This window comes from Stegodyphus dumicola, chromosome 4, assembly GCF_044657685.1.
Source record: "Stegodyphus dumicola isolate Sdum_Otavi_A_Nest chromosome 4, ASM4465768v1".
NCBI classification, from domain to species: Eukaryota; Metazoa; Arthropoda; class Arachnida; order Araneae; family Eresidae; genus Stegodyphus; species Stegodyphus dumicola.
In genome coordinates, this window is record NC_140771.1 from 18,226,193 (window position 1) to 18,250,081 (window position 23,889).

A 23,889-nucleotide genomic window follows, 5' to 3' on the forward strand; every position below is an offset into this window, starting at 1 on the left:
TTAAGAATTCCGCCATGAAAAAAAAAAAAAAAAAAAAAAAAAACTGCAGAGATTAATTTTTAAATTTCTCCGTAAATTTCTCACCAACAATTACAAAATTTAATATCTAGGTGTAATTTGAGTTGTAAAATCGAAATATGAAAAAAAACTTTATATGTTATTTCTGAAAAAGTCCGATTTTATGTCAAAATATCTATTTAAAAAAATGCTATATACAAATCTAATACATATCGTAAGTCCCGCTTTTGATACATGAAAAATGCAAGTTGAATTTCGTCTATCGGCCCAGTAGAACGGGGCCTAGTACTGTCCATTTTTTTTTCGCAGTTTACATAGCTACCAATTAGTATGTTAATCAAAATGTATACGGCAGATTGTGAATTAATTATTCTGAGAATACTACTTACGAAACCTTAATTTGCAGTTTTTGAGATTTGAGATAAAGAATTTAAAAGCTTGAAACAAGAATTGAGGATAATTTATGCTCATATAATTTCTTTCAGTTTTGTGAGGAATATATTTTTATTTTCTCCAGCCTTTAAATTACATGGAAAATAATTTTTTTCACATCCATTGTTAAATTTGTTATCTTAATAAATCCAATACGGCAGAATAGCAGGTTGGTGAACAAACTTGATATACAAAGAGTTCAACAATTTTCGAGCTGAGGGAAGAAATAATGACTCAATATACTACCAAAAACAAATGGCTGTTCCCCCTTTGTCCAATCCAATGCAAAACAAATGGTATAAAATGTTTTGGAATACAAAAGTATGATAGGAGGCAGTTGAAAAATGACAGCTCTCACAAATTCCTATTATTCAGCTAATAATTCATACGGATCTGAGGTTCAATCTGGCTGAAACAAATCATATGAAAACATTTGAAATTCGCAAAGACGAAGGTTTAGGAGAAGGGAAAAAAGTGATCTCTAAAAAATTTCAAGATTTTTTGCGAGTGACTAAAGTGCTTGCAGGCATAGCCGTGCCTGAGTATTTTTTAACCTGCGGCAAAATAGTAAATTCTCTCTCTTATATGCACTCAAATTAACTGTATCTGTATACTTTTATATTCAACAAGATAGTTACAATTTTAAATATGAAACTTCTATATAATATTTTTAACATAAATTTATGTAATCAGAAAAAGCAATACATGCAGTCATTCATTTGTTATTTTAAATGAAAACGTCAAAAAGCACTTTTTAAGTACATTTTATTTATTTAACTCTTTGAAGCCCAAAACGCTCGAGATGGTGTTTCATTAGAACGACCACAACCACCCGAAAAGGCCGAGAGTTTGATGTTTTTTCCTTTACTTCGCCTAAGGTACGCCACAGCAGATGCAGTTTCACCAAATGCATTTTATCATTTTATTGCAAGCAGCTTGTGCTAAAACTCTAATGGAAACTTCTTTGTTAGGAAGCAGAAAGGATGTTATTTGAAATCTTCACATCTTTTTGTGCGTTAATGAACGGGAGGGTAAGAAACGGACGGGACGGGTATGGACGGGGACGTACATTTCTCTATTTTAAGCATACAGGTGAGAGAAGGCTTCCGTTTGTAAGGCTTAAAAGTTTCCGTTCAGGCATGACAAGATTTTGTTTTTAAAACTGCAAGCATAGTTTCTTATAGTTTAAGATTTTTGCAACGCAGTCCTTCTATAATTATGTTTAGAAGATCTGATTTTACTTTAATGACCAGAATTATTAAAATAGCGGGGTGTATAAAACCAGATATTTCTGATCAAATACCTGGATCATTTATATGATCTGGATGTTTAAGCTGCTCCTTTTTTAAAAAAACTTAAATCTAATGACATTAGTTTTAAAATACTAGAAACTGGAAATCGAAAGCTATCACGTTTGAATTTTGATATCTCCGTTTTAGTTGGAAGTTTAAAATGTCTCATTTCTTTCATTTCTATTGTGAAAAATATTTTTTTCATATCTATTTGTTTTATTGGCAAAGCATAAAAAGGCTATCTTTCTAGGGAGTGAGATGCCTTCGTGGAGGGCTTTCTAATGGAAACTGGTTTATATTTAGATTATACATCGCGAAAAAAGGGAAAATATCTATGCAGCCAAACTATTTATTGAGAGAGCGTGGTTTTTATATCTTTAACATTTTTGATTGCAGGATTGGAAGCCTTTATTTACCTTTTATTTTTCTTACAGTACAAAATTCTGTGAATGTATATCTAACATTTTAAATCGATTTACTGAGAGAGATTATTAGTTTCACCCACTGAAATGATCTATTATTTGATGCTTTATATAAATTTTAACTTTATATAAATTTAAAGTAACAATGCCGAGATGAAAATCATATAAAATACATCATAATGGTTTTTCTATCTCGCTTTAATTATTTAATCTTTAATAATTGAGTTTTTAATTTCGTTTGGTTGGTGAATTAAGAAAAAGCACACGAATGCGCAAGTGCTGAAGAATATAGCGCTCATTTCATTTCTTTTAATGATCTATTTTGAAACGGTGCTTCTCGATGCCTTTCAAAATTGGATATTAACAGTCATAATTAAATTTTTAACAAAAGGTGCGGCATTTCTAAAATTTCGCAGCTAATTTGTCACCCTTCCCAGTCGTTCACCTGAGGCAAGTTCCTCAGTTGCCTCATTTTCGTTCCGGCTCTGTTGATGAGTAGATAAAAAAATTCACAATATCCATTTTTTTAAAGCGTATTTTTCCACTTGTAAATAATAAACTTGTAAAGTAATGATGCTTAGGAACAACATCAGATGATAGCACCTACAAATTGAAAACTCATTTGTAAATAACTATCGAAGTTAAAGTATACACAGGATAATTTGTAGCATAATCTGGCCAGACAACAAGATACCCCCCCCAACTAGTTTTCATTATAGGAAACAAAAGCTTTCTAAATAACCATTCCGTTCCTATTTTCTTTCTTAAAGGCAATTTTATAATTATTCAAAATGCGTTTGAAAGAAGTTTCATGATTAAAACAAATTCAACCGAAACTGGGTCTATAAACTTCGTATATAATCAAATTCAATATTTTTACTCCAATAACAGATGAATTAAGCAGTCCGGATTTCAAATTTCCATTTAAAGTTTCGACATTTTTTATCTATTGAAATTCAGTTTTTATGTAAATCTTAAAATCAACATTTTGGTCATTCTTTTCATCGCATGAAAAGCAAATCTGAGGATTCTCCCCCTTTCCAAGACTAATTTTCTATAGTAAAGACCTATTTATTCCCAAAAGATCTTTAGTAGAATAGGAAGAAAATCATTAACTAAATTTTTTTTGTAAAGGGCTAGTACAATTTTATAAAAATTTTCACGTAACCAAAATCGCTGCAATCGGAAAGCCTCATTTATTGGATTTATTTAATAAAATTCGAGTATGGGTCTTAAACCAACTGCACAAGAGGTATTTAGTCAAGCAATAATACTCTGCATAATGCAAATCGTTCATTATAGTTAAAGGACAGCTAGAAATAATTCTCTTTTAAGTACTAATGCTTTTTATTAACGTTTCACGAAATTTTGCTATTTACTTTACACATGCAGAAAAGTCACAGAATCGTTATGTAAAAAGTATTTAGTTCAGAAAATACTGAGAAAGGGGGGTTTCAAACTTCTATCATACACTAATCGACTAAATCAACTAACTTCAGAACTTTCAGTTAATTCTTCCGTGCATAAATACATTTACAAACTTCATTCTCATCTTTCAAGAAAAGATTCAAGGCTTTCGTAGTATAATTATTGAATTTTTGATTTATGGAACGTGGCGACGTTGCCATATCTTAGTTAAAATATGGCAGCGCTTACAGCATCCATTTTCTTAAACTTTACATTTACAATCTTCATTAATGGCTATTAATGTGTAACCTCATTATTCGAAAGCAATTTATCATCGCATTCGGAACTTTCCATTTTATCCGATCCTGTAAAACGGGTTTCTTTTCTACAATAGTATGCATACGGAGAAGCTTTATTTACAGGCTGAGTTCTACTATTTAAGTCTGACTCATTTTGTAAAATGTATTACAGGATGAGTCCTACTGGATTTATTACTAAGGACTGCAGGTAATAATTTAAGAATTTATAAATATATTCCATTGATTATTATTATTTCCATAAGCACATAAAAAAAGCTTTCTTAATGGCAGTTTTTGTTAGTTTATTTTGTCTGAGAATGAATTCATGTAATCATGTAATTCATCTGCTTTTCTTACTAGAATATACCCATCTAGTTAAGAGCGTTTTAGATACTGTGACCTTTCCGCATCCTTCAAACATATAAATATGGAGAAATTCTTCTTAGGTGCGAGACGGTTCTGGAATAAATCGTCTTCACACGTTTATCAGACATCTCAGGCCTTCACTCGTGGGACATGTATGAAATGTTTTAAGAATGAGGATTCTGACATATAGGGTAACTCTAAAAATCAGTGAAATGTGCTAGAAAGCAAAAATGATGTGTAAATTAGAAACAGAAGAGAAATTCATTATTTTACCCTAAACTTGATATATAAACCACAAAATTCAACTTTCGAATACCACAGTCGCTGCTTTCGTGATCTCGCCATCCAATATAACATTTCAGAGGAATAGGTTTGAGCTAAACTGGCAAGTGGAATTTTTAGTTAGATTTATAAGGTCATATCCAGAAATACTGCTGTTGTGTATTAGTTTTGATACTTCTGAAAATTATATTTGTATTACATAATTATTTAACGATTTTCCGTTTACATAAAATACGTGCAATTAACTAGATGGGAATTTTAAACGACAACAGCTAACAATTTAACGACAACAGCTAATCAACAGCTAAAATTACCATTTATTTCTGGTTACATTCACAATATGCAAAAACTTATAATTATCTTACATCCGAAAAGATGAAATTAATAAAACACCATCACTGCTAGTCTCTCGTCTGCTATTCCAATTTTTTTTCTTCTAAACTATTTTGAAATCTGTAGCCGGAGAATTAATTTGAATTATTATTCCAAACATGTATTCTATTTTAAGTAATACTCGAATTTTATTCCTAATTACAAGAAAAACTTTATGTGCTATAACTTAGTATAACATTTCTTAGCATAACTAACCCTAAACTTATTTTTTGATATGTTTTTCTTCAATAGGTCATATTAAGTAAGTTGTATAATGTAAATGCAAAGGATTATTCAGTACAAGAAGACTAGATGCCTAATTTACAGGAATAGAAGAAGAAAAACAAACCAAAGTAAGAAATTTTAAAAAGAGATGAAAAAGTTCATCGCTTTTTAATTCAGTAATTATTTTAAAATTTCAGTTAATTTTAATACCTTTTAAACGTATAAATTATATAATCTACGTGCAATTTTGCCAATCATAATGAACAGCATTTTATTTTTTTACTTCCTTGTGCGAAGTAAAAGAAGTATTGTAATCGCGAAAAATTGTGGGTATCATATTTGAAGGACAATATACATTTTGACCACTTTCAAATCCATTTGAACAATATAAGAACAACATAATTCAGAGACTTTTAAATTCAGTTAAGGCTTTTATGTCTTTAGTTAATCTGCATGCAATAGTTGTAGAATAATTAACAATTCAAATGTTGTTTAAGTGGAACTAAGCCTAACGTGACCGTCATTTGTTTACATTTGAAACTCTTAGTAAAACAGTGAATTAAGTTAGTCTTTTTGCGGAGTGGGACCAAAAGGAAACTTTCAATTTTATGCACAGAAAAATCTATCTTACTGTCCGCTAGCCGAATTGCTTGTTTTTGCGTAAAAATCCTCAATTTTAATTCCAAAAATTGTTTTTTCAACAATAACTGTATTTGGCGTTTTATTTATTTATTTAGTAGCCAAAAGGGACAATTTGTCCAGAAGGGTTATTAATTTCGTTTTCGCATTTTGCGTTGATTTACTGTAAACAGCGAATAGCTTTTTAAATTGTTGCCAGCAAATATTAGAACCCTGTATTACATTTAAAGAAATTAAATAATGAAGGATCTGCATAAATGTATGTATGTTTCTCGCATTGTGATAAAACAACGGTACCTAGAAATATCCAGTTTTGAATAACGTACGTTTTCACCCGAATATGGGCATCTGGAAGCCCAAATTAGGAATCTGAAATTTCTTTTATTATCTATTTCATATATTTATGTGTTTTTCTTTAAGAAACTCAACGATTTCAAAGCGAGCGATGACAACACTGTAAAAAAAAAAAAAAAAAAAAAAAAAAAAAAAAAAAAACATTTCTATCTCCAGTTCGCGAGACTGTGTAACAGAAATTCTACAAGATATGCTCATTTTAAAATTATTTTGCGATATTGTTGTAGAACTGAATTTTATGGTTTAAGTGCGAAGAACATGATATTTAATAAATAAAGGTAACATGCAAAACGTTAAAAAACGCCCTTTTGGCCGTAATGTAAAATCTGAAAGCTTTCATTTTTTTTTTTTTTTTTTTTTTTTAAATTTTATTTTACAAATGCCAAACATTAGCGCTTAAGCCATTAGTTCCCGTAGTAAATATTCTCCAGTAGTTTTAAGCAATGTCTTCATACCATTAAAGTGCAATACAATTGCTTAAATGTTCAAAGATATAGCCTGATTGGAATCACAAAGCACAGTTTGGGGAATCCACTCCTCAAATTTTATAGAGGTAGTCTCATAAACCGTCATGTAAAATCAGATTTCTAAATAGGGCTATCGCTGTCTTTCTTGGAAAACTGGCAATGAAAATTGTTTCTTCCCCCAGATTCCTCCATCTCTTATCCACAGCATGTTGAATCATGTCCTGTTTAAGAAATTTTAAGAGTCAGGTTAATAAACAATTTAGTCGAAAACAGGCGATTAATGTCTTGCATAACACGGCTTAATCTGATCGATACTTGCAACCAGTTGTTGGCCATTTTCGGCCTTTAAATAAAACGCGTCTTCTCGTATTTATTTGACAATGTAAAGTCCGTCAAACCTGGGCTCAAACTTCGCAAACCTTTTTTTGGGGAGTGAAGATGATAAAGAATGTTTTAATTTTAACTAAGTTTAATTAAGTTACTTTCTTATCTAGTATCAGCTTTTTCCTTGCCCATAATTCCACAGTGGGCTGGAATCCATTGGAAAGAAATTCTTTGTGCCAGTGCCTTAAGCAAAGGCCTACAGTTGAAGATTCTTTTGGGAACTCTTTTGATTATTCAGAAGGGTTTGAAGTGCTCTTTTGGAATCTGACCATATGACTGCTTTTCAAAAGAGTGTCTACGAATCGACAGTTGTTGATTAGCCATAAAAATGGCTTCGAATACACCGTAAAAGGTATTAGGATATTATAAAAAATGTAATCACTGGTATGAGTAAACGCATAAATAAAATGGCGATATCCGAACTTTTCATACTGAATTTTAAGTAACAGTTTAATTTCTGTACCTGTTTCTATGTGACCCTATATTAATTTTAGTTGGTCAACACATTTTAATGTCTTAAAAATTACGCATTTGTAAACTAAGAGATATTTCTTAGCATTCAATACGAATTCGTCAGGATAACGACGTTTTGAAATCTTTTAAAATAACCAAAGATATTCTTTAACCAGCATCAATAAACACTTATAATTTGTTACAACTTATTTGATTATTTTATATTTTCAGAATGCTTTTGGAACGAAAGATTTGTGGTATTTTATACTTGACTTAAATGTACCACTATTGCTCTCCGTTTAGAAAGAAACTTTTTCGAAGCTTTGAACTGTTTGCCAGAGTTTAGCCACAGACTAAGAAACAAAACACTTTTCTTCGTTGAAGAATCTTCTGGGATGAATTTGGGAGTCATTTTTCCTTTTCATGACATATGCTCTTTTCTCAGTCCCCAGGGGATTAAGTGCTCAGAATCTGGAAGGAGTTTTGTTTCAGAAGGAATAAAAACATCAGCTTACAAAATATGACGAGTTTCTATATGGATGTTTCAAGTCTATAATCCAGCTTAGGAAATGTTTCTTTCAATCTAATGTAGAAGCGCAGCTACAGAAATAAGATTCTAGAAAGAAAATTGTGTAATCTGTAGCTGAATGAAATAATCATAAAATAATTCCTAGACGGTTTTTTTACTTCCTTGTACGAAGTAAAAAGGAAGTATTGTAATCCCGAAAAACTTCAGGCATCATATTTAAACGAAAATATGCATTTTCACCGCTATCGAATGCAATTTAACGATATTTTTGCGTGGCATCCGTACGTGAGGACAGAATGTTGGTGTGTTGGTGTATTTAATTATGGCAAAGCACACGAGGGCTATCTGCCTAAAGGGTGGGATGCCTTTCGTGGAGGACTTTCTAAGGGAAACTGGCTCGTATACACGTTACACATGGGGAAAACCACGAAAAAGCCCATGCAGCCAGCCCGTTCGCGGGATTCGAACCTCAGACCGAACTACCAGTGTTCAGCGTCTTTACCGCTCGGCCGCTGGTGGGCTCGTGAGGACAGAATAAAGGACTCTTTCCCTCCAAAAAAAATTATAAAACTGATTTAAAATGAATTCTGAAGAGAAATTTTCGTCGCGTCTATGCGTACGTATGTATCTCGCATAACTCAAAAACGAGTAGCCTCAGAACATTGAAATTTGGTATACAGCACTGCCATAGCATGTAGATGTGCACCTCGATTTTAGTTGCAATTGGCCGCACAAATATATATATATATATATCCACTCTGTTACTTGGTTCAGTAATTTGAGTTTCTTTATTCTTATATGTTTGTAAATTGGGCACTTTTTGCTTTAAAAATGATTTAATTATGTTCTTATCTTCCGGCTAAGGTTTTTACGCCTTTAGTAAATCTGCATGCGATATTTTTAGAATTATTAACAATTTAAACGTTGTTTAAGTGCCGATAAGCCTTTTGCAATGGCGGCAATGGTTTTTTGAACAATAGAATAGTAGATTTGTTGCGAATCTAGAGAAAGTAAGCTTCGCAATAATAAAGATAACGCCTTAATTTATTATTGCGAATTAAATCATGCTTAATCTATTCTGGAATTTATTTGAGGAAATAAGTGTTTAAAATTTACTTCCTAATTTTCAATATAGATATTTTGAGTTTTTATGTATTTTTGCCTTGTCGCGAAGTGAGAACTGAATTAATTGAATGAGAAATACTGAATCGTCTATGAAAAACTGTTTTTTTTTTGCTTAATTTCTTTTATACATCGTTTTAGATTTATTATAGTATTTGAATAGAACATGTGGCAACGATTAGATAATTTTTCAATTGATATAAATTTACAGTGGCTCCCAAAAGTGTTCGTACACTTATGATTTTCATTGAAATAGGGCTCTATCCATAAATTAAAAGTAGACTTTCTGAATTATATTTTAAAAAACAGATCTATAATCTATTCGTAACAAAATTACATGAAATATTTTTAAAATATAGCGAAACTTTATTTTAAGAAATTAATAATCAAAAAATGATAAACATTTTATCTCACAAAAGTCTTCGTACACTGAAATATTTATGGATGAAATCAAAATTAGAATTATCGTTTAAAAAAAATTAGAACTATCGTTTTCTGCTTTTTTTAATTTTTGCATTGTGGTGGTATTTAAAAAATCGCTTGCTTTAATTTTTTATTGTTTACTTCATAATATTCTATTTATTATTGAAAAATAGGTCGCAATCGTAAAGAAATTACAAACAGCATTCAAAAAATGATAATTTTTCACCATAGTAGTGGTAAATCTATTCGAAATATCGCTAAATTAGTTAATTTATCCCATTTTACAGTGCAGTATGTGAAAAAAAGGCTTTAAAGAAGAAAATCGGATTGAAAACAAGGTAAAAAAAGGTCGAGCGAGAAAGTTAACTAAACGTGATGAGAGATTTATTATTAGAAAATTTGTGAAAAACCCAGGTTTGAGTGCTGTAAAAGTTTCTGTAATTCAATTTTTGGACTCGGAAGATCTTATTCTTAAATCTTGGATTGATTGAAATAGAAATGAAACCAATATCATTAGGAAGAAATTTAAAATATTATTCTGAGTGATCCTATTCTTCCATCAATTTTTATAAGAATTTAAAGTCTCTAGTATTATTTGTTTGAAAGTATTCCCTCCCCCCCCGAAAAAAAATCAAGAAACTACTGAATGAAGCACACGAGACTACAAATAAAGATAAAATATATAAGCAGACTGCTTTTTTAATTGAACAAAATATTTTTTTTTCGAATGAAAGTGGACAGTATTAATTTTTGAAAAGGAAACTTAATTGAATTTCATTCTACATTACAATATTCAGGTTTCTAAGGAATATCGAATGAAATGATAATTAAAGATATTCAAACAGGCATCGAATGTGAACTTTTTAAATCTTTCTAAGAAACGTGAAATATAATTTGTGTGTCTCTGCATTCAAATACCACAATTAAACTAGAAAACTGAAGTTCTATACGTCAGAAAGAGCAGTCTAGACTAGAAACAGTTTGTTACCATGGTAATAACTAATGTTGAAGCAGAGAATTTCGCAGATAATCCTTACTTTTAAAACTACTCGTCATTTCCGCTCTTTAGCAATTATGAAAGAGAAATGCTTGTTAAAATTTCATGCATGACGGCAAAAAGTACTTCCTACTTTCTTACAATTTCTAACAATCAGAAAGGAAGATTCGCTTTCGTAGCAATATTATTTACTGTAGTTCTTTAGGAGTTGAAAGTATTAATTAAAGATATGCTGCTTCATCATCACTCTGCTTAAAGGAATGTATTTTATTCCTTTTAAAAGCTGTATGATGTATTATTTGCATAAAATAACCACTGCTGCAAAATTAATTATATATTTTACTAGACATCAGTGCATTACAAATAATTTAAATTTTTTAATTAATGATGCATTTAATTTTCATTATACTTATTACTTTATCATTACTTATTTTTAAATTTATTAATTTTACATTTTAATTAAATTAATGTATAAGTTAGCTCAATTAAAAATTCGATAAGGTAAGGTATATTACTTACACTGTTATATAAATTAGGTGTCCGCCGATAAAATCGCGGACGAAAACGTCGCGGAGAAAACAACGCAAGGCGAAAACATCGTGCTACAAAACATCGTGGAAGAAAACATCGCAAAGAGAAAACATCGCAGTCCTAAAACATCGTGGTACGAAACATCGTCGTCGAAAATAAAGCGGTTCAAAAACTTCGCAGTTTAAAAACATCGTCGTCGAAAATATCGTGGTAAAAAATAAAGTATCTACAAATCCTCGCATGACGATAACATCGCAGACATGCTTTTTCCATACATGCTTTAATAACTGTAAATGAATATTCCCAAAAAGATTTGTGAGCGCAAAATGTAAAGAAGAATAATTTTTACTTTCACATTTTTTATTAACTAATAAATTTTTTCTGAAAAAGTAAGAAGGAAACTTAAGCATAGAAAATTAAAAGCAACTTATAGATTATACTTTTCACGAAAAATTACCAGTAAAAACTTTATAAAAATTATTTATTAATGGCCTTTGTTAGTTAACTATGTTGGTTTAAAATTCTATTAATTGCTATAAGTTGCATTAATTTGCTATGCTTAAGTTTCCTTCTTACTTTTTCAGAAAAAAATTATTAGTTAATAAAAAAATGTGAAAGTAAAAATTATCCTTCTTTCAATTTTGCACTCACAAATCATTATGGGAATATCCATTTACAGTTATTAACGCATGTTTGAGAAAAGCATGTATGAAAAAAGCATGTCTGCGATGTTATCGTCAAGCGATGATTTGCAGATACTTTATTTTTTACCACGATATTTTCGACGACGATGTTTTTAAATTGCGAAGTTTTTGAACCGCTTTATTTTCGACGACGATGTTTTGTACCACGATGTTTTCGAACTGCGATGTTTTCTCTTTGCGATGTTTTCTCCCACGATGTTTTGTAGCACGACGTTTTCGCCTTGCGTTGTTTTCTCCGCGACGTTATCGTCCGCGATGTTTTTGCCGCGATGTTTTCGGCTGTAACCATAAATTACTATTAACTAAATATACTGAAGAATATTTCAAAAAACATATTTTTACATATTTAAAACATAATTAAGAAGTTCGACTTCCTTTGGCAGTACAAAAGTAACGTCAAACTTATAAGAGACGTTATGCGATTAAAGACGATTAATGTATGTAATTTGTATGTTAGTATTGAAAGAAACAATCAATCTGATAAGAACTTATCAAAGCTGGCAAAAATCTGGTAACGTGGCTTTGAGAAGCAGAAGAAACACGTTTTGTCTTACAATTCAGAAAACTCAATTTAAACACTCTGTAACTGATTTACATTTCTGACGAGGAAACGGAAAAGGAGAGGTTATAGTAAAGATGTAAAGGCACTTTTCCGTTTCGCCGGGGCAAATCTCGCCAAGCAGACTTAATTGGCGATGACATACAGTATGCACATAGAAAATGTTAACAAATGTTCATTCTAAGAATCTTTTATTTTGAAGGCATAAACATTTTAATACTGTTTAAAATTTTGTAAAAAGCCAATAAGTAAAGACAATTTAATAATTAAATTAATACCTTTTTACAATTAATTGTAAAAAGGTATTAATTTAAGAATTAACATTCTGAGTCGCCGGTTCGTATCACGTGACCTTAAGTGATCTCATCCCATGTAAACTACGCTACAAAAATCTAATCCTCTCAGGAATTATTTAAATTAATTTCAACTTAAATCTTAGTTTGGAATACAAGTTTAAATGCAAGAATTATTTCAATTCGTACGAATAGCTTACTCAGAAATTATGTAAAACCGCAGTGCTTTACTTCGCTAGTGCATTCTCATTAGAATGGATGAGTTTAACTCTTGAACTTACCTTTTCTATATTTTCGCCTTCGGGTGAACGGTGTGATTGCATCCTAATTGACTTAATTACCGCGAATGGTCTTAGAGCATACAATTGAACTATCTGGTAAAAATTCTATGTAATTTGTATGCTAGTATTGAAAGAAACAATCAATCTGATAAGAAATGGCGGCGACTTGTTTTGAAAATGAGGCGTAAGAGGTTACCAGCGAGGATATTCCGTTTGGTACTAGTTGTGTCATTATTGGCGACTTTATCGCCTGCGCCGGCAAAACGGAAAAGTACCGATCTAAATCATAATAACTGGTAAATTAAAATAAGAAAAAGCCTAATAAACTGTACAAAGAAAATTACAAAGATGTGTAGTCGAATATATGTTTACATTATGTTCATATTTAAGTAACGGATTAATGTCCAAAATTAGTGTTACAAACGCATATTTTGCAATAATCCGAAAGAGCTACCATTAATGTTTTAAAAATCGGTGGCATATATAATTCGGGATTTGCAAATGTAATGTAAATATCTTATAAGGTATTCCTCTCGCATTCTTAGAAAGCATGCCTTCGTAGTATAGTGGTCTGCTCGCTGGGCGCGTATTCCAGAGGTCCATCGTTTGATTACCAGCGAGGGCGTTGCTAATTTTTCACTTCTCCTGCTTTTAAAAAAAAAAAAAAAAAAAAAAAAAAAAAAAAAAAAAAAAACCCTAATATCTCTACAATCTAATGCCAGTTGAAATGTTAAAAGTGCGGTTTTTTTTTTTTTTTTTTTTTTTTTTTTTTTTTAAAAAAAACGTGACAGTGTCCGGTTTCCGAATCTCTAAAAACTATTTCAGTTGAAATGAGTTACCTTAATCGTTTAGACAATGTCTCCCCAGCGTACAATGAGAAGGAGAGCCATCGGTAAGCTTGAGGCTTCTCTCAAGCGGAGGTAGTTTGGTGGTTATACGTATCTCAAATGTTGGCATCCATGCTATGGTACCAGTTTTCAAAATACAGATATCGTCACCATGAGGTCAGGCTGACGTTATCGAAGGGATATCACACCTGGATCAATATGTGGCATAACAGGAACGGAGGTCTCTTAGTACCTCGCTGTTGCGTCTGGAAACACATCTTCGAGATAAACAGCATCTAAGCTGCCTGATACAGCAGGTGATCTACACTTGGCAAAGAACTGTACGCTTCTCTTCAACAGACAGCAGCATATATATATATATATATATTGTGGAGTCGGAAACACCATTTTTGGACACAGTAAGACAGGGATGATGTCAAGATTCAGTTCATAGAGCGATTCTTCATGAATCTTCATCTGGAGGCAGCCCGAAGTCTGCCGCAATTTCTCCAACATAAGTGAAATCCTTCATGTTAAAGAGCTGTACACTACTGTAAGTCTTTTATGTAGACACTGTGACAGCACATATTCAAAACAGTTGGAGAGAAATTTGTGGAGAAGAATAGATTAAATTTAATTTAAGTTTCTTAGTTTGATTTTTTTTAACTTTAAAAATGAGAAATAAATTTAATTCATTATTAATTAATTTAATTTTAATTAAAACTTATAACTAAATGGTATTTCTTTCTCCAGATGCAAAATTAACAGAAAAACTATATGATATTATCGCAAAATGCCCAGCTGCGGTAAGATAAGCGGGCTTTAGGGTTGACAGAAAATGGCAAGGAAAGGCAGGCTGGCCAGATTTGGTGCGAAATCGCCCATTTGGCAACAGAATTGCCGATATGCCGCAGACGGAGCAAAGACATTCTAGAACGAATTCTTACCAATTTTCCCCAGAATGTTCTCGAAGGCAGGTCAAAAGCTATATAAAACCTGCTTGTAAGCGGAATAGTAGTTTTATCCTGAGAGTTCTAAGCTCAAATTAGCTTCAGAGCGATGGACCGAGACGAGAGCAGTACTTTACTGCTTTGCCATGAAGCTGTCTTACAGCAGTACTTCAGTGCTTTGCCATAGCCTGATAGCTTGAAGCCTGTGCTGCTGATAGGTTCAGCGTGTTTATCGTAATTTTCCGACGACTGTAACCCGTCTTTGGACTGTCCTGTACAATAATGCCGAATAAATTGTGGGTACTTTTCCGTTTTGCCGGCGCAGACGATAAAGTCGCCAATAATGGTACAACCGATGCCAAACAGAATATCCTCGCTGATAACCTTTTACGCCTCATTTTCAAAACAAATCGCCGCCATTTCTAATCAGATTGATTGTTTCTTTCAATACTGGCATACAATTAGATAGGAGTTTTACCAGATAGTTCAATTTTATGCCCTAAGGCCATTCGTGGTAATTAAGTCAATTAGGATGAAATCACACCGCAATCAAGGGTTAAATTAATCAATTCTAATGCGAATGCACTAGCGAAGTAACGCACTGCGGTTTTACATAATTTCTGAGCAAGCTATTCGTACGAATTGAAATAGTTCTTGCATTTACACTTGTATTCCGAATTCAGATTTAACTTGAAATTAATGTAGATAATAACCGACAGAATTAGATTTTTGTAGCATAGTTTACGTGAGATGAGATCACTTGGAGTCACGTGATACGAAGCGGCGAATCAGGATGATGAACCAGGAAAGCATAGTACATTCTTAAATTAATGTCTTTTTACAGATTTATTGTCTTTATTTCTTTTCTTTTTACAAAAATTTAAACAATATTAAAATGTTTATGTCTTCAAAATATAAATTCCTTAGAACTACCATACGTTAACATTTCTTATGTATATACCGTGTGTTGTCGCCAATAAAGTCTGCTTGGCGAGATTTGCGCCGGCGAAACGGAAAAGTACCGAATTGTGTTTTGATTTTTCATCAAGTGTTCTCATCAAACACTCCAAATCCACGAAATTTGTGTGTGTATAAAAGCCTCTCATCCAGTTTTACAAATAATATATAAAATAAAAAGACAGAGAAATAAAAACATTTAGCATTACTTAAATTAATTCCATAATAAGAAACTGAACTGCTATAACTTCTAAATAATGACACCAAAATTAGATTATTATTTAAGGGAAGAAATATAAAAAGCGAAGAAAAATAGTTCTTTGAAAAATATGCTTCTTTTCAAAGAAGCATTTTTCAATTAAAAAGAATATTTCTCCTCTAACAATCTAATGTTTTTATTTTTGATTGAATAGAATTCAAGTTTAACCTCTTCGAAACACCTATTATGTTAAACAGTTTGAATTCAGGAAAAACGTAATCATTGTTATAAGCGAATTTAACTGTCGAAATTAGTACAAAGCCGCCGCCAATATAAACTGCTATCTCTCCTTAAACTTCTCTTTAACTTCTAGCGAAGACTTAAAATATTTTATCTTGATAATTTTTATCACAGCTTTCCATTTCCTGATGAAAAAAAAATTCAATAATTTAGAAGTTTTATTTAAAAAGAAGAAATAAGCGACAATTCTTAGTTGGTTTAAAGTTTCTGGATAAGAAGATGAGTGTCGTGAACCCTCAACTTCAGAAAGAAACTTCCTAATTCTTTTACAGCTCAAGAATAGTTTGGATACTCTAAGGCAGTTAAGGAACTCCAGGGAAATCATCTCAAAGGTGTAATTCGATTGTTCTTTACACTTTTTTTAACTTACAAGAATTTCAAGGCTTTCTTCAGTATCTATCACTTTTAGAAAAATACCTCACATTCTCTAATCCAGACGCAAAACATAAAAAAGTTAAGATGATAAAACTACCAGACAATTATAAAGTCAAATGCAAAGTAATGCAAAGTAAGACATTGAATAAAGGTTTTAGTAAAAGGAAGTTTGACAACTTAAAGACTGTGTGGATATTAGACATTTTCCGCTGCAGTTACTGATAAGAAAGGCCCAGTCTTTAAATATAAATGCAAAAAAGTTCGAATTCTACGTCTACAGGTTTTAATTTTGATAGCAGAAGGTTAAATAATTTGATAATATAGAAAAGGTTTGTGGGATTCTCACTTGTGCATTTCTCAGTTACTGTAGAAAGTGAAGAATCATAAGAATTGTTAAGCAAATAATCGCTTCGTGTAGATGAAACAACAAGCACAAAGGGTAAAATAACCCTTTATTATTCAGATAAAAGTTAACAGAACTCCGTCTTGGAGTTTTACAATAAAGCCAAACACTCGGGTTTTGAACTAAATTCTGAGATAAAGAACTAAACTAAACTTAACTTAAGAGATATAGCCGAAGCTATCAACGTTTTAATGCAGTTGGCCCCTTAAACACGAGATGCGAATATATCAATACAATATATCAATAGGGCCTGAGTACGGTCGAGCGTATAAATCAGTTTTAAGCATTTCGAAAGACCAGAACAGGTGCAAAATATATTTTGCTAAAACATGCGTTTTTATAAAAGCTTACACACTCATATATAATTCATACTCTCTGTTAAATTGCCCACATACAGAATGGCCACAAAACGTTTCCCCGATATATGAAACACTAGCGATAATAGCCACTTAATCAATCAAAATGAAGTTTCAGATAATGTTATTTGAAAATATACGCTATTTCAAATTATTCTAACAAGTAAACAAAGTTCTGAAATTATTTAAACTTAATAATATAATTTGGCATGATGTAATATAGGCATATAAAGAAAAACATCTCTTAAATATACAATAGGTAAACAGAATTATTCAACTAAATCAACTTAATATTATATGGCAAGATATAATACAGTCATGTAAAGAATAATATATATTGACGGCGAAACGTCCTGACGGTGAAACGTCCCGATGGCAAAACGGCCACATCGAAACTGCCACGGCGAAACGGCCACGGTGAATAGTCCCCTTTTTAGTTTTGCAAGGCTTTTTTAAGAACATCAAGATTCTGAGATGAAGGACTAAGAGTAGCATCATGACTCCCTAAAGTATTCAAATGCGGTCTATAGAATTAAAACCCGCTGAAGTCTTTAATTAAGTTGGTCATTCCGTACGCATTATTATTTCTTGCAGAAGATACCCTTCTACTACAGAACTAAAGAGATATAGCCGAAGGTCCATACGGTGTAATGCTGTCTTCCTGAAGAAAGAGAATTCAGCTATTTGTATCTACATTAAGGCGTACATAAGATGTCGTATATATACGTTTCAGCAGTAACATTTTTACGTGGAAACACATAGAATTCTGTGTGGCCGCTTAAAGAAATCTCGCTGCAAACGCTGATACTACCCTTCCGAAAGGATTTTTTTAAGGACGTATGATAGATGATGACAAATTTCGCTTTCTGTTCATCACAGACAAAGCCCACCATCACTCTGCAAACTAAATCTAGAACGATTCGTGAAGAATACTTTCCTCAGTTACTAGACTGGCCAGCTAAAATACAGACACATTCAGTGCAGTCTCTAATTTCGACAAGGAAACATGGGAGGTACACACATGATGTCTTTTCTCACAAAAGTCTCCTTCACGAAGCCTTCTGCGGACAGCAGATTATGACATCATTGTAATGGTTACAGCAAGAAAAGTGCTGAATCGGAGTAAAGTCATGCGCCGTCTTGTACCTCAGCGCAGATGTCGGTTTCCAATTATCGTCGTAGAATCCTTACTCAGTACTTTGCTGAAACTTCTGGAGATCGAACTTTGCGCTTAGAAAGTGTTGCATTTGGAATAGAAGAGTATATATTTAGCCATTCGGCTACCTGTATCTGACTTTACTTTACCTGTAATCTCCTAATAACTTTCCGATAAATGCTTCTTCTCGGTTACAACAAGGACTTTCTATTTAAGAAAAAAATCCAGGCTATTTCAGATTTTTTATTTCACAGTTGCACCGGCAGCTAATGCCTAGCTTTAGAAACGGCTGTTTAGGTTTCAAACACTGGCACTACCACTATCTCATGCCACAAATTGATCGCATCACTAATATTTTGCATGCTGCAGCTTGGTTTCAGCATAAAGTCCCGGGGTGGCTCTCTTGTTGACCCTAAGAGCTGTTGCTCTGGATTAGAGTGGGCCGTGGGACACTGACTCTGATCTAATCACTTCTGGTGTCAACTGTTAAGAGTTCTAACCAATTCATTCATAATATGTCAAAAGGCCGTTTACGATAGGTTTTTTTTTTAATTTAAGGTGTATTAGCACCCACCCAAAGACGAAGATGTATAACTTGAGTAACAGGCAATCATATTTGGGTGGAAAGTCAAGGTAGGCAGAGTCGCAAACAAAGTCAGCTGGCCGTGGGACATACACCTGCTTACTTATGTTAGACATCAGATGTCCCCGCCCTCCTCCGGCTAGACTTGTGTCTAGACAGCTTCGGTCTGCAGAGCAAATAATCAGACTTCACATAGATTAGAATCATCGTATATTCGATGGTAATAGGTTTAGGCTTAACAGGGACCGTACTGGTACTGTCTTGTCTGGAACCTTGGCCGAGGGGACAAAAGGTTCCAGACATGACTGGATAGCGAAGACCGTCTGAGAGGGACTGGCTTTTCTCGGTCGGTGTAGAGGGACGTATGATCTCGTGCTTTAATATATATGTCCTTGTTCGTAGTACCGCGAGAGGGAGTGGTGACCCCGCTCGTGGGAATTAATCTTTGAGTAGTGGGAGTTGAGATCGGCCCTGTGGATCTCTTCGTGATGGTCGCCCGTCGGTCTCTTCTCCGATGAATTAAATCTTAGAGGGAAGTTTCTCCCTCTGCAGCGACCGGGAGGGATTGGCCCTGGAGTTTCAGTTCTAAAAACCTTGAAAGGGAGGTCCGAACCTCCTAAGACAGGGGCTGAGCTCTGGTGTTTAAGTCACCAGCTTGTTTTCAGCGCCTTTATCTTAGGAAATATAAAAATTTCGTATCTATTAGATTATGCTTCTCTGAATTATCTTTTATTTCGGGATTCTTCCATAATGCTTTGTTTGGTTTATGTGATTAAGGGGCGCAATGTTATGATTTTTTAAAAGTTATGAAAAACTAAGCATAATGACATGCAATGGTCCTATAGACAACATAAATGAGTTTAAAAAAATTTTTTTCGCCCCCCTTTATGGAAAGGGGACCGGTTTCGCCTTGAAACCAGCGCCCGTCTAGAGCATTTAAGACTAAACATTTGCTTATATATCTATATCTTTACTTTGCTGAAAAGTATCTGAACGTAACCTAAATGGCAGATTATACTAGTAAATTACTGAACAACTAATGAAGTAAGTAATATTTGCATAAACATGCATTTTTAATTATAAATAAAAAATTTAAAACAGGAAACAAAAAAGTATGAGACAAAAAGTAACTAATAATGCACTAAATTACTTGCATAAAACTATGAAATATTTTTAAAAATTATGTTTAAAACTAAGAAAATTATATGTAAAAATAAAATAAATTAAGATGCATACAATTATTTTACTATGAACTAGAAGCATGAGAAAAGCGACCTCTAAGAGAAGCATAATAAAAACGCAACTGTGAGTGTTTTTCAGTGTGCTCTGTGTCTCTGTAAAAAATAAGAAATGTTTTCCCTCTCTCAAAAGCTCCATAAATCCTCATCTTTGAAGCCACTCAAATGAAGCTATTGTGCAACTGTTTACAGCAGTGATCCGAAAGCAATAAACACAACTGCAAAAAATCTCGCGACTGCGTCATCTGATCGTTTCTTCGATGTCCCAGAGGGGCGGTGGTTTCATACTGAAACCGCAAAGAAAACATTCAAAATTAAAAGGGTTCCATTACTTTTTTTTTTTTTTTTTGTGAACTAAGGACATTTCATTACTCATTGATGCCTGCTTATAAAATATATTGTGGAAAAATTAAAAATTTTTAGGTTTTTTGTTTTTAAAATGGGTCAAAAAAGTAGTGTGCAAAAGAAGCTATTTTTGAATGATTCGTATCAATGAATGGATGCCTGGAAAGGTTTGCTGCTGCCATCTGTTATCAGCTTTAAGAAGTAATTTAATTTTAGCAGCGGTTTTGAGCAAAAAAACCGAATTTTTAAAATTAAAAAAATGCTGAAAATGCGGTTTCAAGGCGAAACCATCGCCCCTGAAAGGGTTAAGGCAAAGCCTCGACGGCTATTTCCCTATAAGAGGAGGGAGATAGCCCTCAAGGACTTTCTAAGGGAAACTGGTTCGTATACACAATACACATGGGAAAAACCACCAAAACGCCCATAACCAACGTATCAGTTATAAAAATAATTAGAAATATGCGAAATCTTCCTTGTATTAAAAAAATAAATTGACTGCCATAAAATACACTTTTGGCTCAAAAATATGCATTTACTATCACCATTGAGCTATCGATCTCCATTTTACGAAAGTATAATTTACGGCAATTCAGATTTATCCTGCTTTAGAAATCAGTCCAATATTCGTATTAAAACAATTAAAGAACAACAAAATAAAAAAAGATGAGAATGTTAAAGTCATAAAAATTAATTAAAGATTTCAAGGTTTTATTCCTTTTTTTTTTTTTTTTTAAGATTTTATTCGTTCTATAAATGGAAGCACTATCTGGTAGGGAAAAAAAACCTAGGAATGAAATACTGAAAAAAGTATTTTTAATTAACAATTTGCTGAAAAAATTAGTAACATTAATGCTAGACGATCCATTTGAATCTGCCTTGTCACTAATTAATCATTACTTAAAAGAAAAATTAACAGACTTGATAAAGTGGAATTATTTCGCTAAAATTAATTATTTGCTAGTGAAACGGACATACCCTGCAACTAATTTCATGTATTTGAAAGAAAGCAAAATGCGATTCCTCTTCTGAACAGCATGATGCTAAATTTAAGTTGCTTTACAAAACATCTTCCCTCCAGAAAGAAAGAGAAATCATAAATTCAATTTAGGTTATACCATCAGAGACCAAATGCATTTTGTTGTCTTGTACATTTCCTCCGACGCGATGAAACTATACGTGACCGAAAAAGAAAAATATGAAAAGATACTTGTATGCTAGTAAGAAAAAAAAACATTACCTCTCTCTTCTTCCGTTTCGCCTGGATATTCTTTTGGAGGTGTCTGTACAGGTTCAACTATAACTTTCGTTGGCTTTTCTGTATCTAAAGTAATTCTGCAAGAAAAGAAAACAAATATATATGAAATTCCAGAAAAGTTATCTATACAAGATAAAAATAGACATGGTACTTTTCCTAAGAGTAGAATATTTAATAAAAATCTATTACATTTATTAAAATTATAAAGAGTCGTGGCCCTAATTATATCAACAGAAATAGCTCGTCAAGCTGAAGGGTTATATTTAGTTTCAAGCTAGTTATATATTAACCATTCTATATGATTTTCAGCTTTCCATTTACTCACCAGAATGCAAATCAGTTCGAGAATATTAAAATCGAGGGTTTTGGATAAAGATAGAGCATGTTTCTGCCTCTCGAGACCATGTTTCTAGGCTTCGTTAGCTCTAATAAGCTTGCAATTCTTCGGCGTTGCGTTATTCCTACGACACTTAATTGCTAAGCTAGTAATTGCTAAGCTTTCTTTTAAGTTCTGAGCCAACTCAGCATTTGAAATCAGTTGTGTAACCTTTGACTACTAGGCTTAGTTTTAAAGTCGAATTTGAAAGTTATTTTAACCAGTTAACTGTGATTGACGAGTATACTCGCCATGGAGAAGCGCCACGATTTTGTGTTTGACGAGTATACTCGTCATGCGTATAATAAAATGGAAAGATAAGAAGGAGGTTTATTTAGTAAGTACTGTACATAATGACAACGTAATAGAAACAGAGAAAAGAAAAATAATAACAAAGAAGCCGGAGCTAGTGATTGATTGTAATTAAAAAAAATGGGTGGCGTGGATATGAGCGATGGAATTATCATAGCGTATACCACAGCAAGAAAACGAGTCAAAAAGTGCTACCAAAAAGATATTTCTCCATTTCTTAGACATTATGTGTCTGAATGCATTCATATTATATAAAGAAAATAATGGAACATTATCGCGTATCAACTTTTTGCTCAAATTTATTGAAGACACTTTTGCGACGTATCCAATTGAAAGAAATAAATCGACATAAACTCGGTCATTTAGACTTAATATAAGCCAATTAGGCGGGAATCACGTTCCTTATATACCAGGAACATTGAAAACAGAAAAAAAAAAAAAAAAAAAAACCTACGCGAAGGTGTTCGCATTGCTACAAACGTAAGATCAGGAAGGAATCGCGTTACTGATGTTCGATTTGCAAAGTCCCATTGTGTATAGTACCCTGTTTTGCTGAATATCACTCCACAGCAGGAATTTAAATTCTTACTTTTATATGTATAACATTTCATTTATTTGATTGCGTTTTTAGTTTAATATGTATGTAATATATGCTTATGTTAACCAAATAAGTAAATATTAGTAATAAAATTTTCAATTTTATAAAATAAACTCATCTTTTTCATCCAATATCTTACTAGCGCAACTTACTCTGTGATTGACGAATATGCTCTTCATGGATCGATTCTGGCGACACAAAACGTTGCGCACTCTTAAACGAGGGCGACACAGTTAACTGGTTAAGTTTTATCGCCACGAGTATGTTAGCTACAGTTGATATTTATATAAATGTTAGGTAATTCTATGCTATGTTAAATGCTGCTGTTGATATTTATAAGAATGTTAGGCAGCTCTATAAAGCTACGTTAAATGCTACAATTGATATTTATAAAAAATTTACGCCGCTCTATAAAGTTATGTTAAATGCTACTTTTGATACTTACAAAATTGTTAGGCAACTCTATGAAGCTATGTTAAATGCTACAGTTAATATTTATAAAAGTGTTATGCAGTTCTATAAGGCTATATTAAATGCTACAGTTGATATTTATAAAACCATTTTAACGAATTGGCGCAGTCGTTACCCATTACAATAAAATACTAAAAAAGGTATTAAAGGTATAATCGTGAAAATATTGCTTACTTGAAATCGATAGATTACAGCTAACAGAATTAATATGGTGTTGAGTACAAAAGTATGAGTGTTTCGTATTCCTTTTGCATTTGAAAATCACAATAAAATAAATGTTAAATGTTATAAAATATAATAAAATCATCCTGAGAACATGAACTAGAAAAAGAATTGA

At 32.5% G+C, this 23,889-nt stretch overlaps 1 protein-coding gene across 1 annotated transcript in view; it reads right to left on the reverse strand.

The window, feature by feature from the left end:
• The window catches only part of LOC118197079 (uncharacterized), a 305,624-nt gene that overhangs the window by 8,488 nt on the left and 273,247 nt on the right, over positions 1-23,889 (reverse strand). The window contains exon 2 of the mRNA XM_085814603.1: positions 21,778-21,872. Coding sequence (XP_085670729.1) covers positions 21,778-21,872 — 95 coding nt within the window. The remainder of the gene's footprint in view (positions 1-21,777; positions 21,873-23,889) is intronic.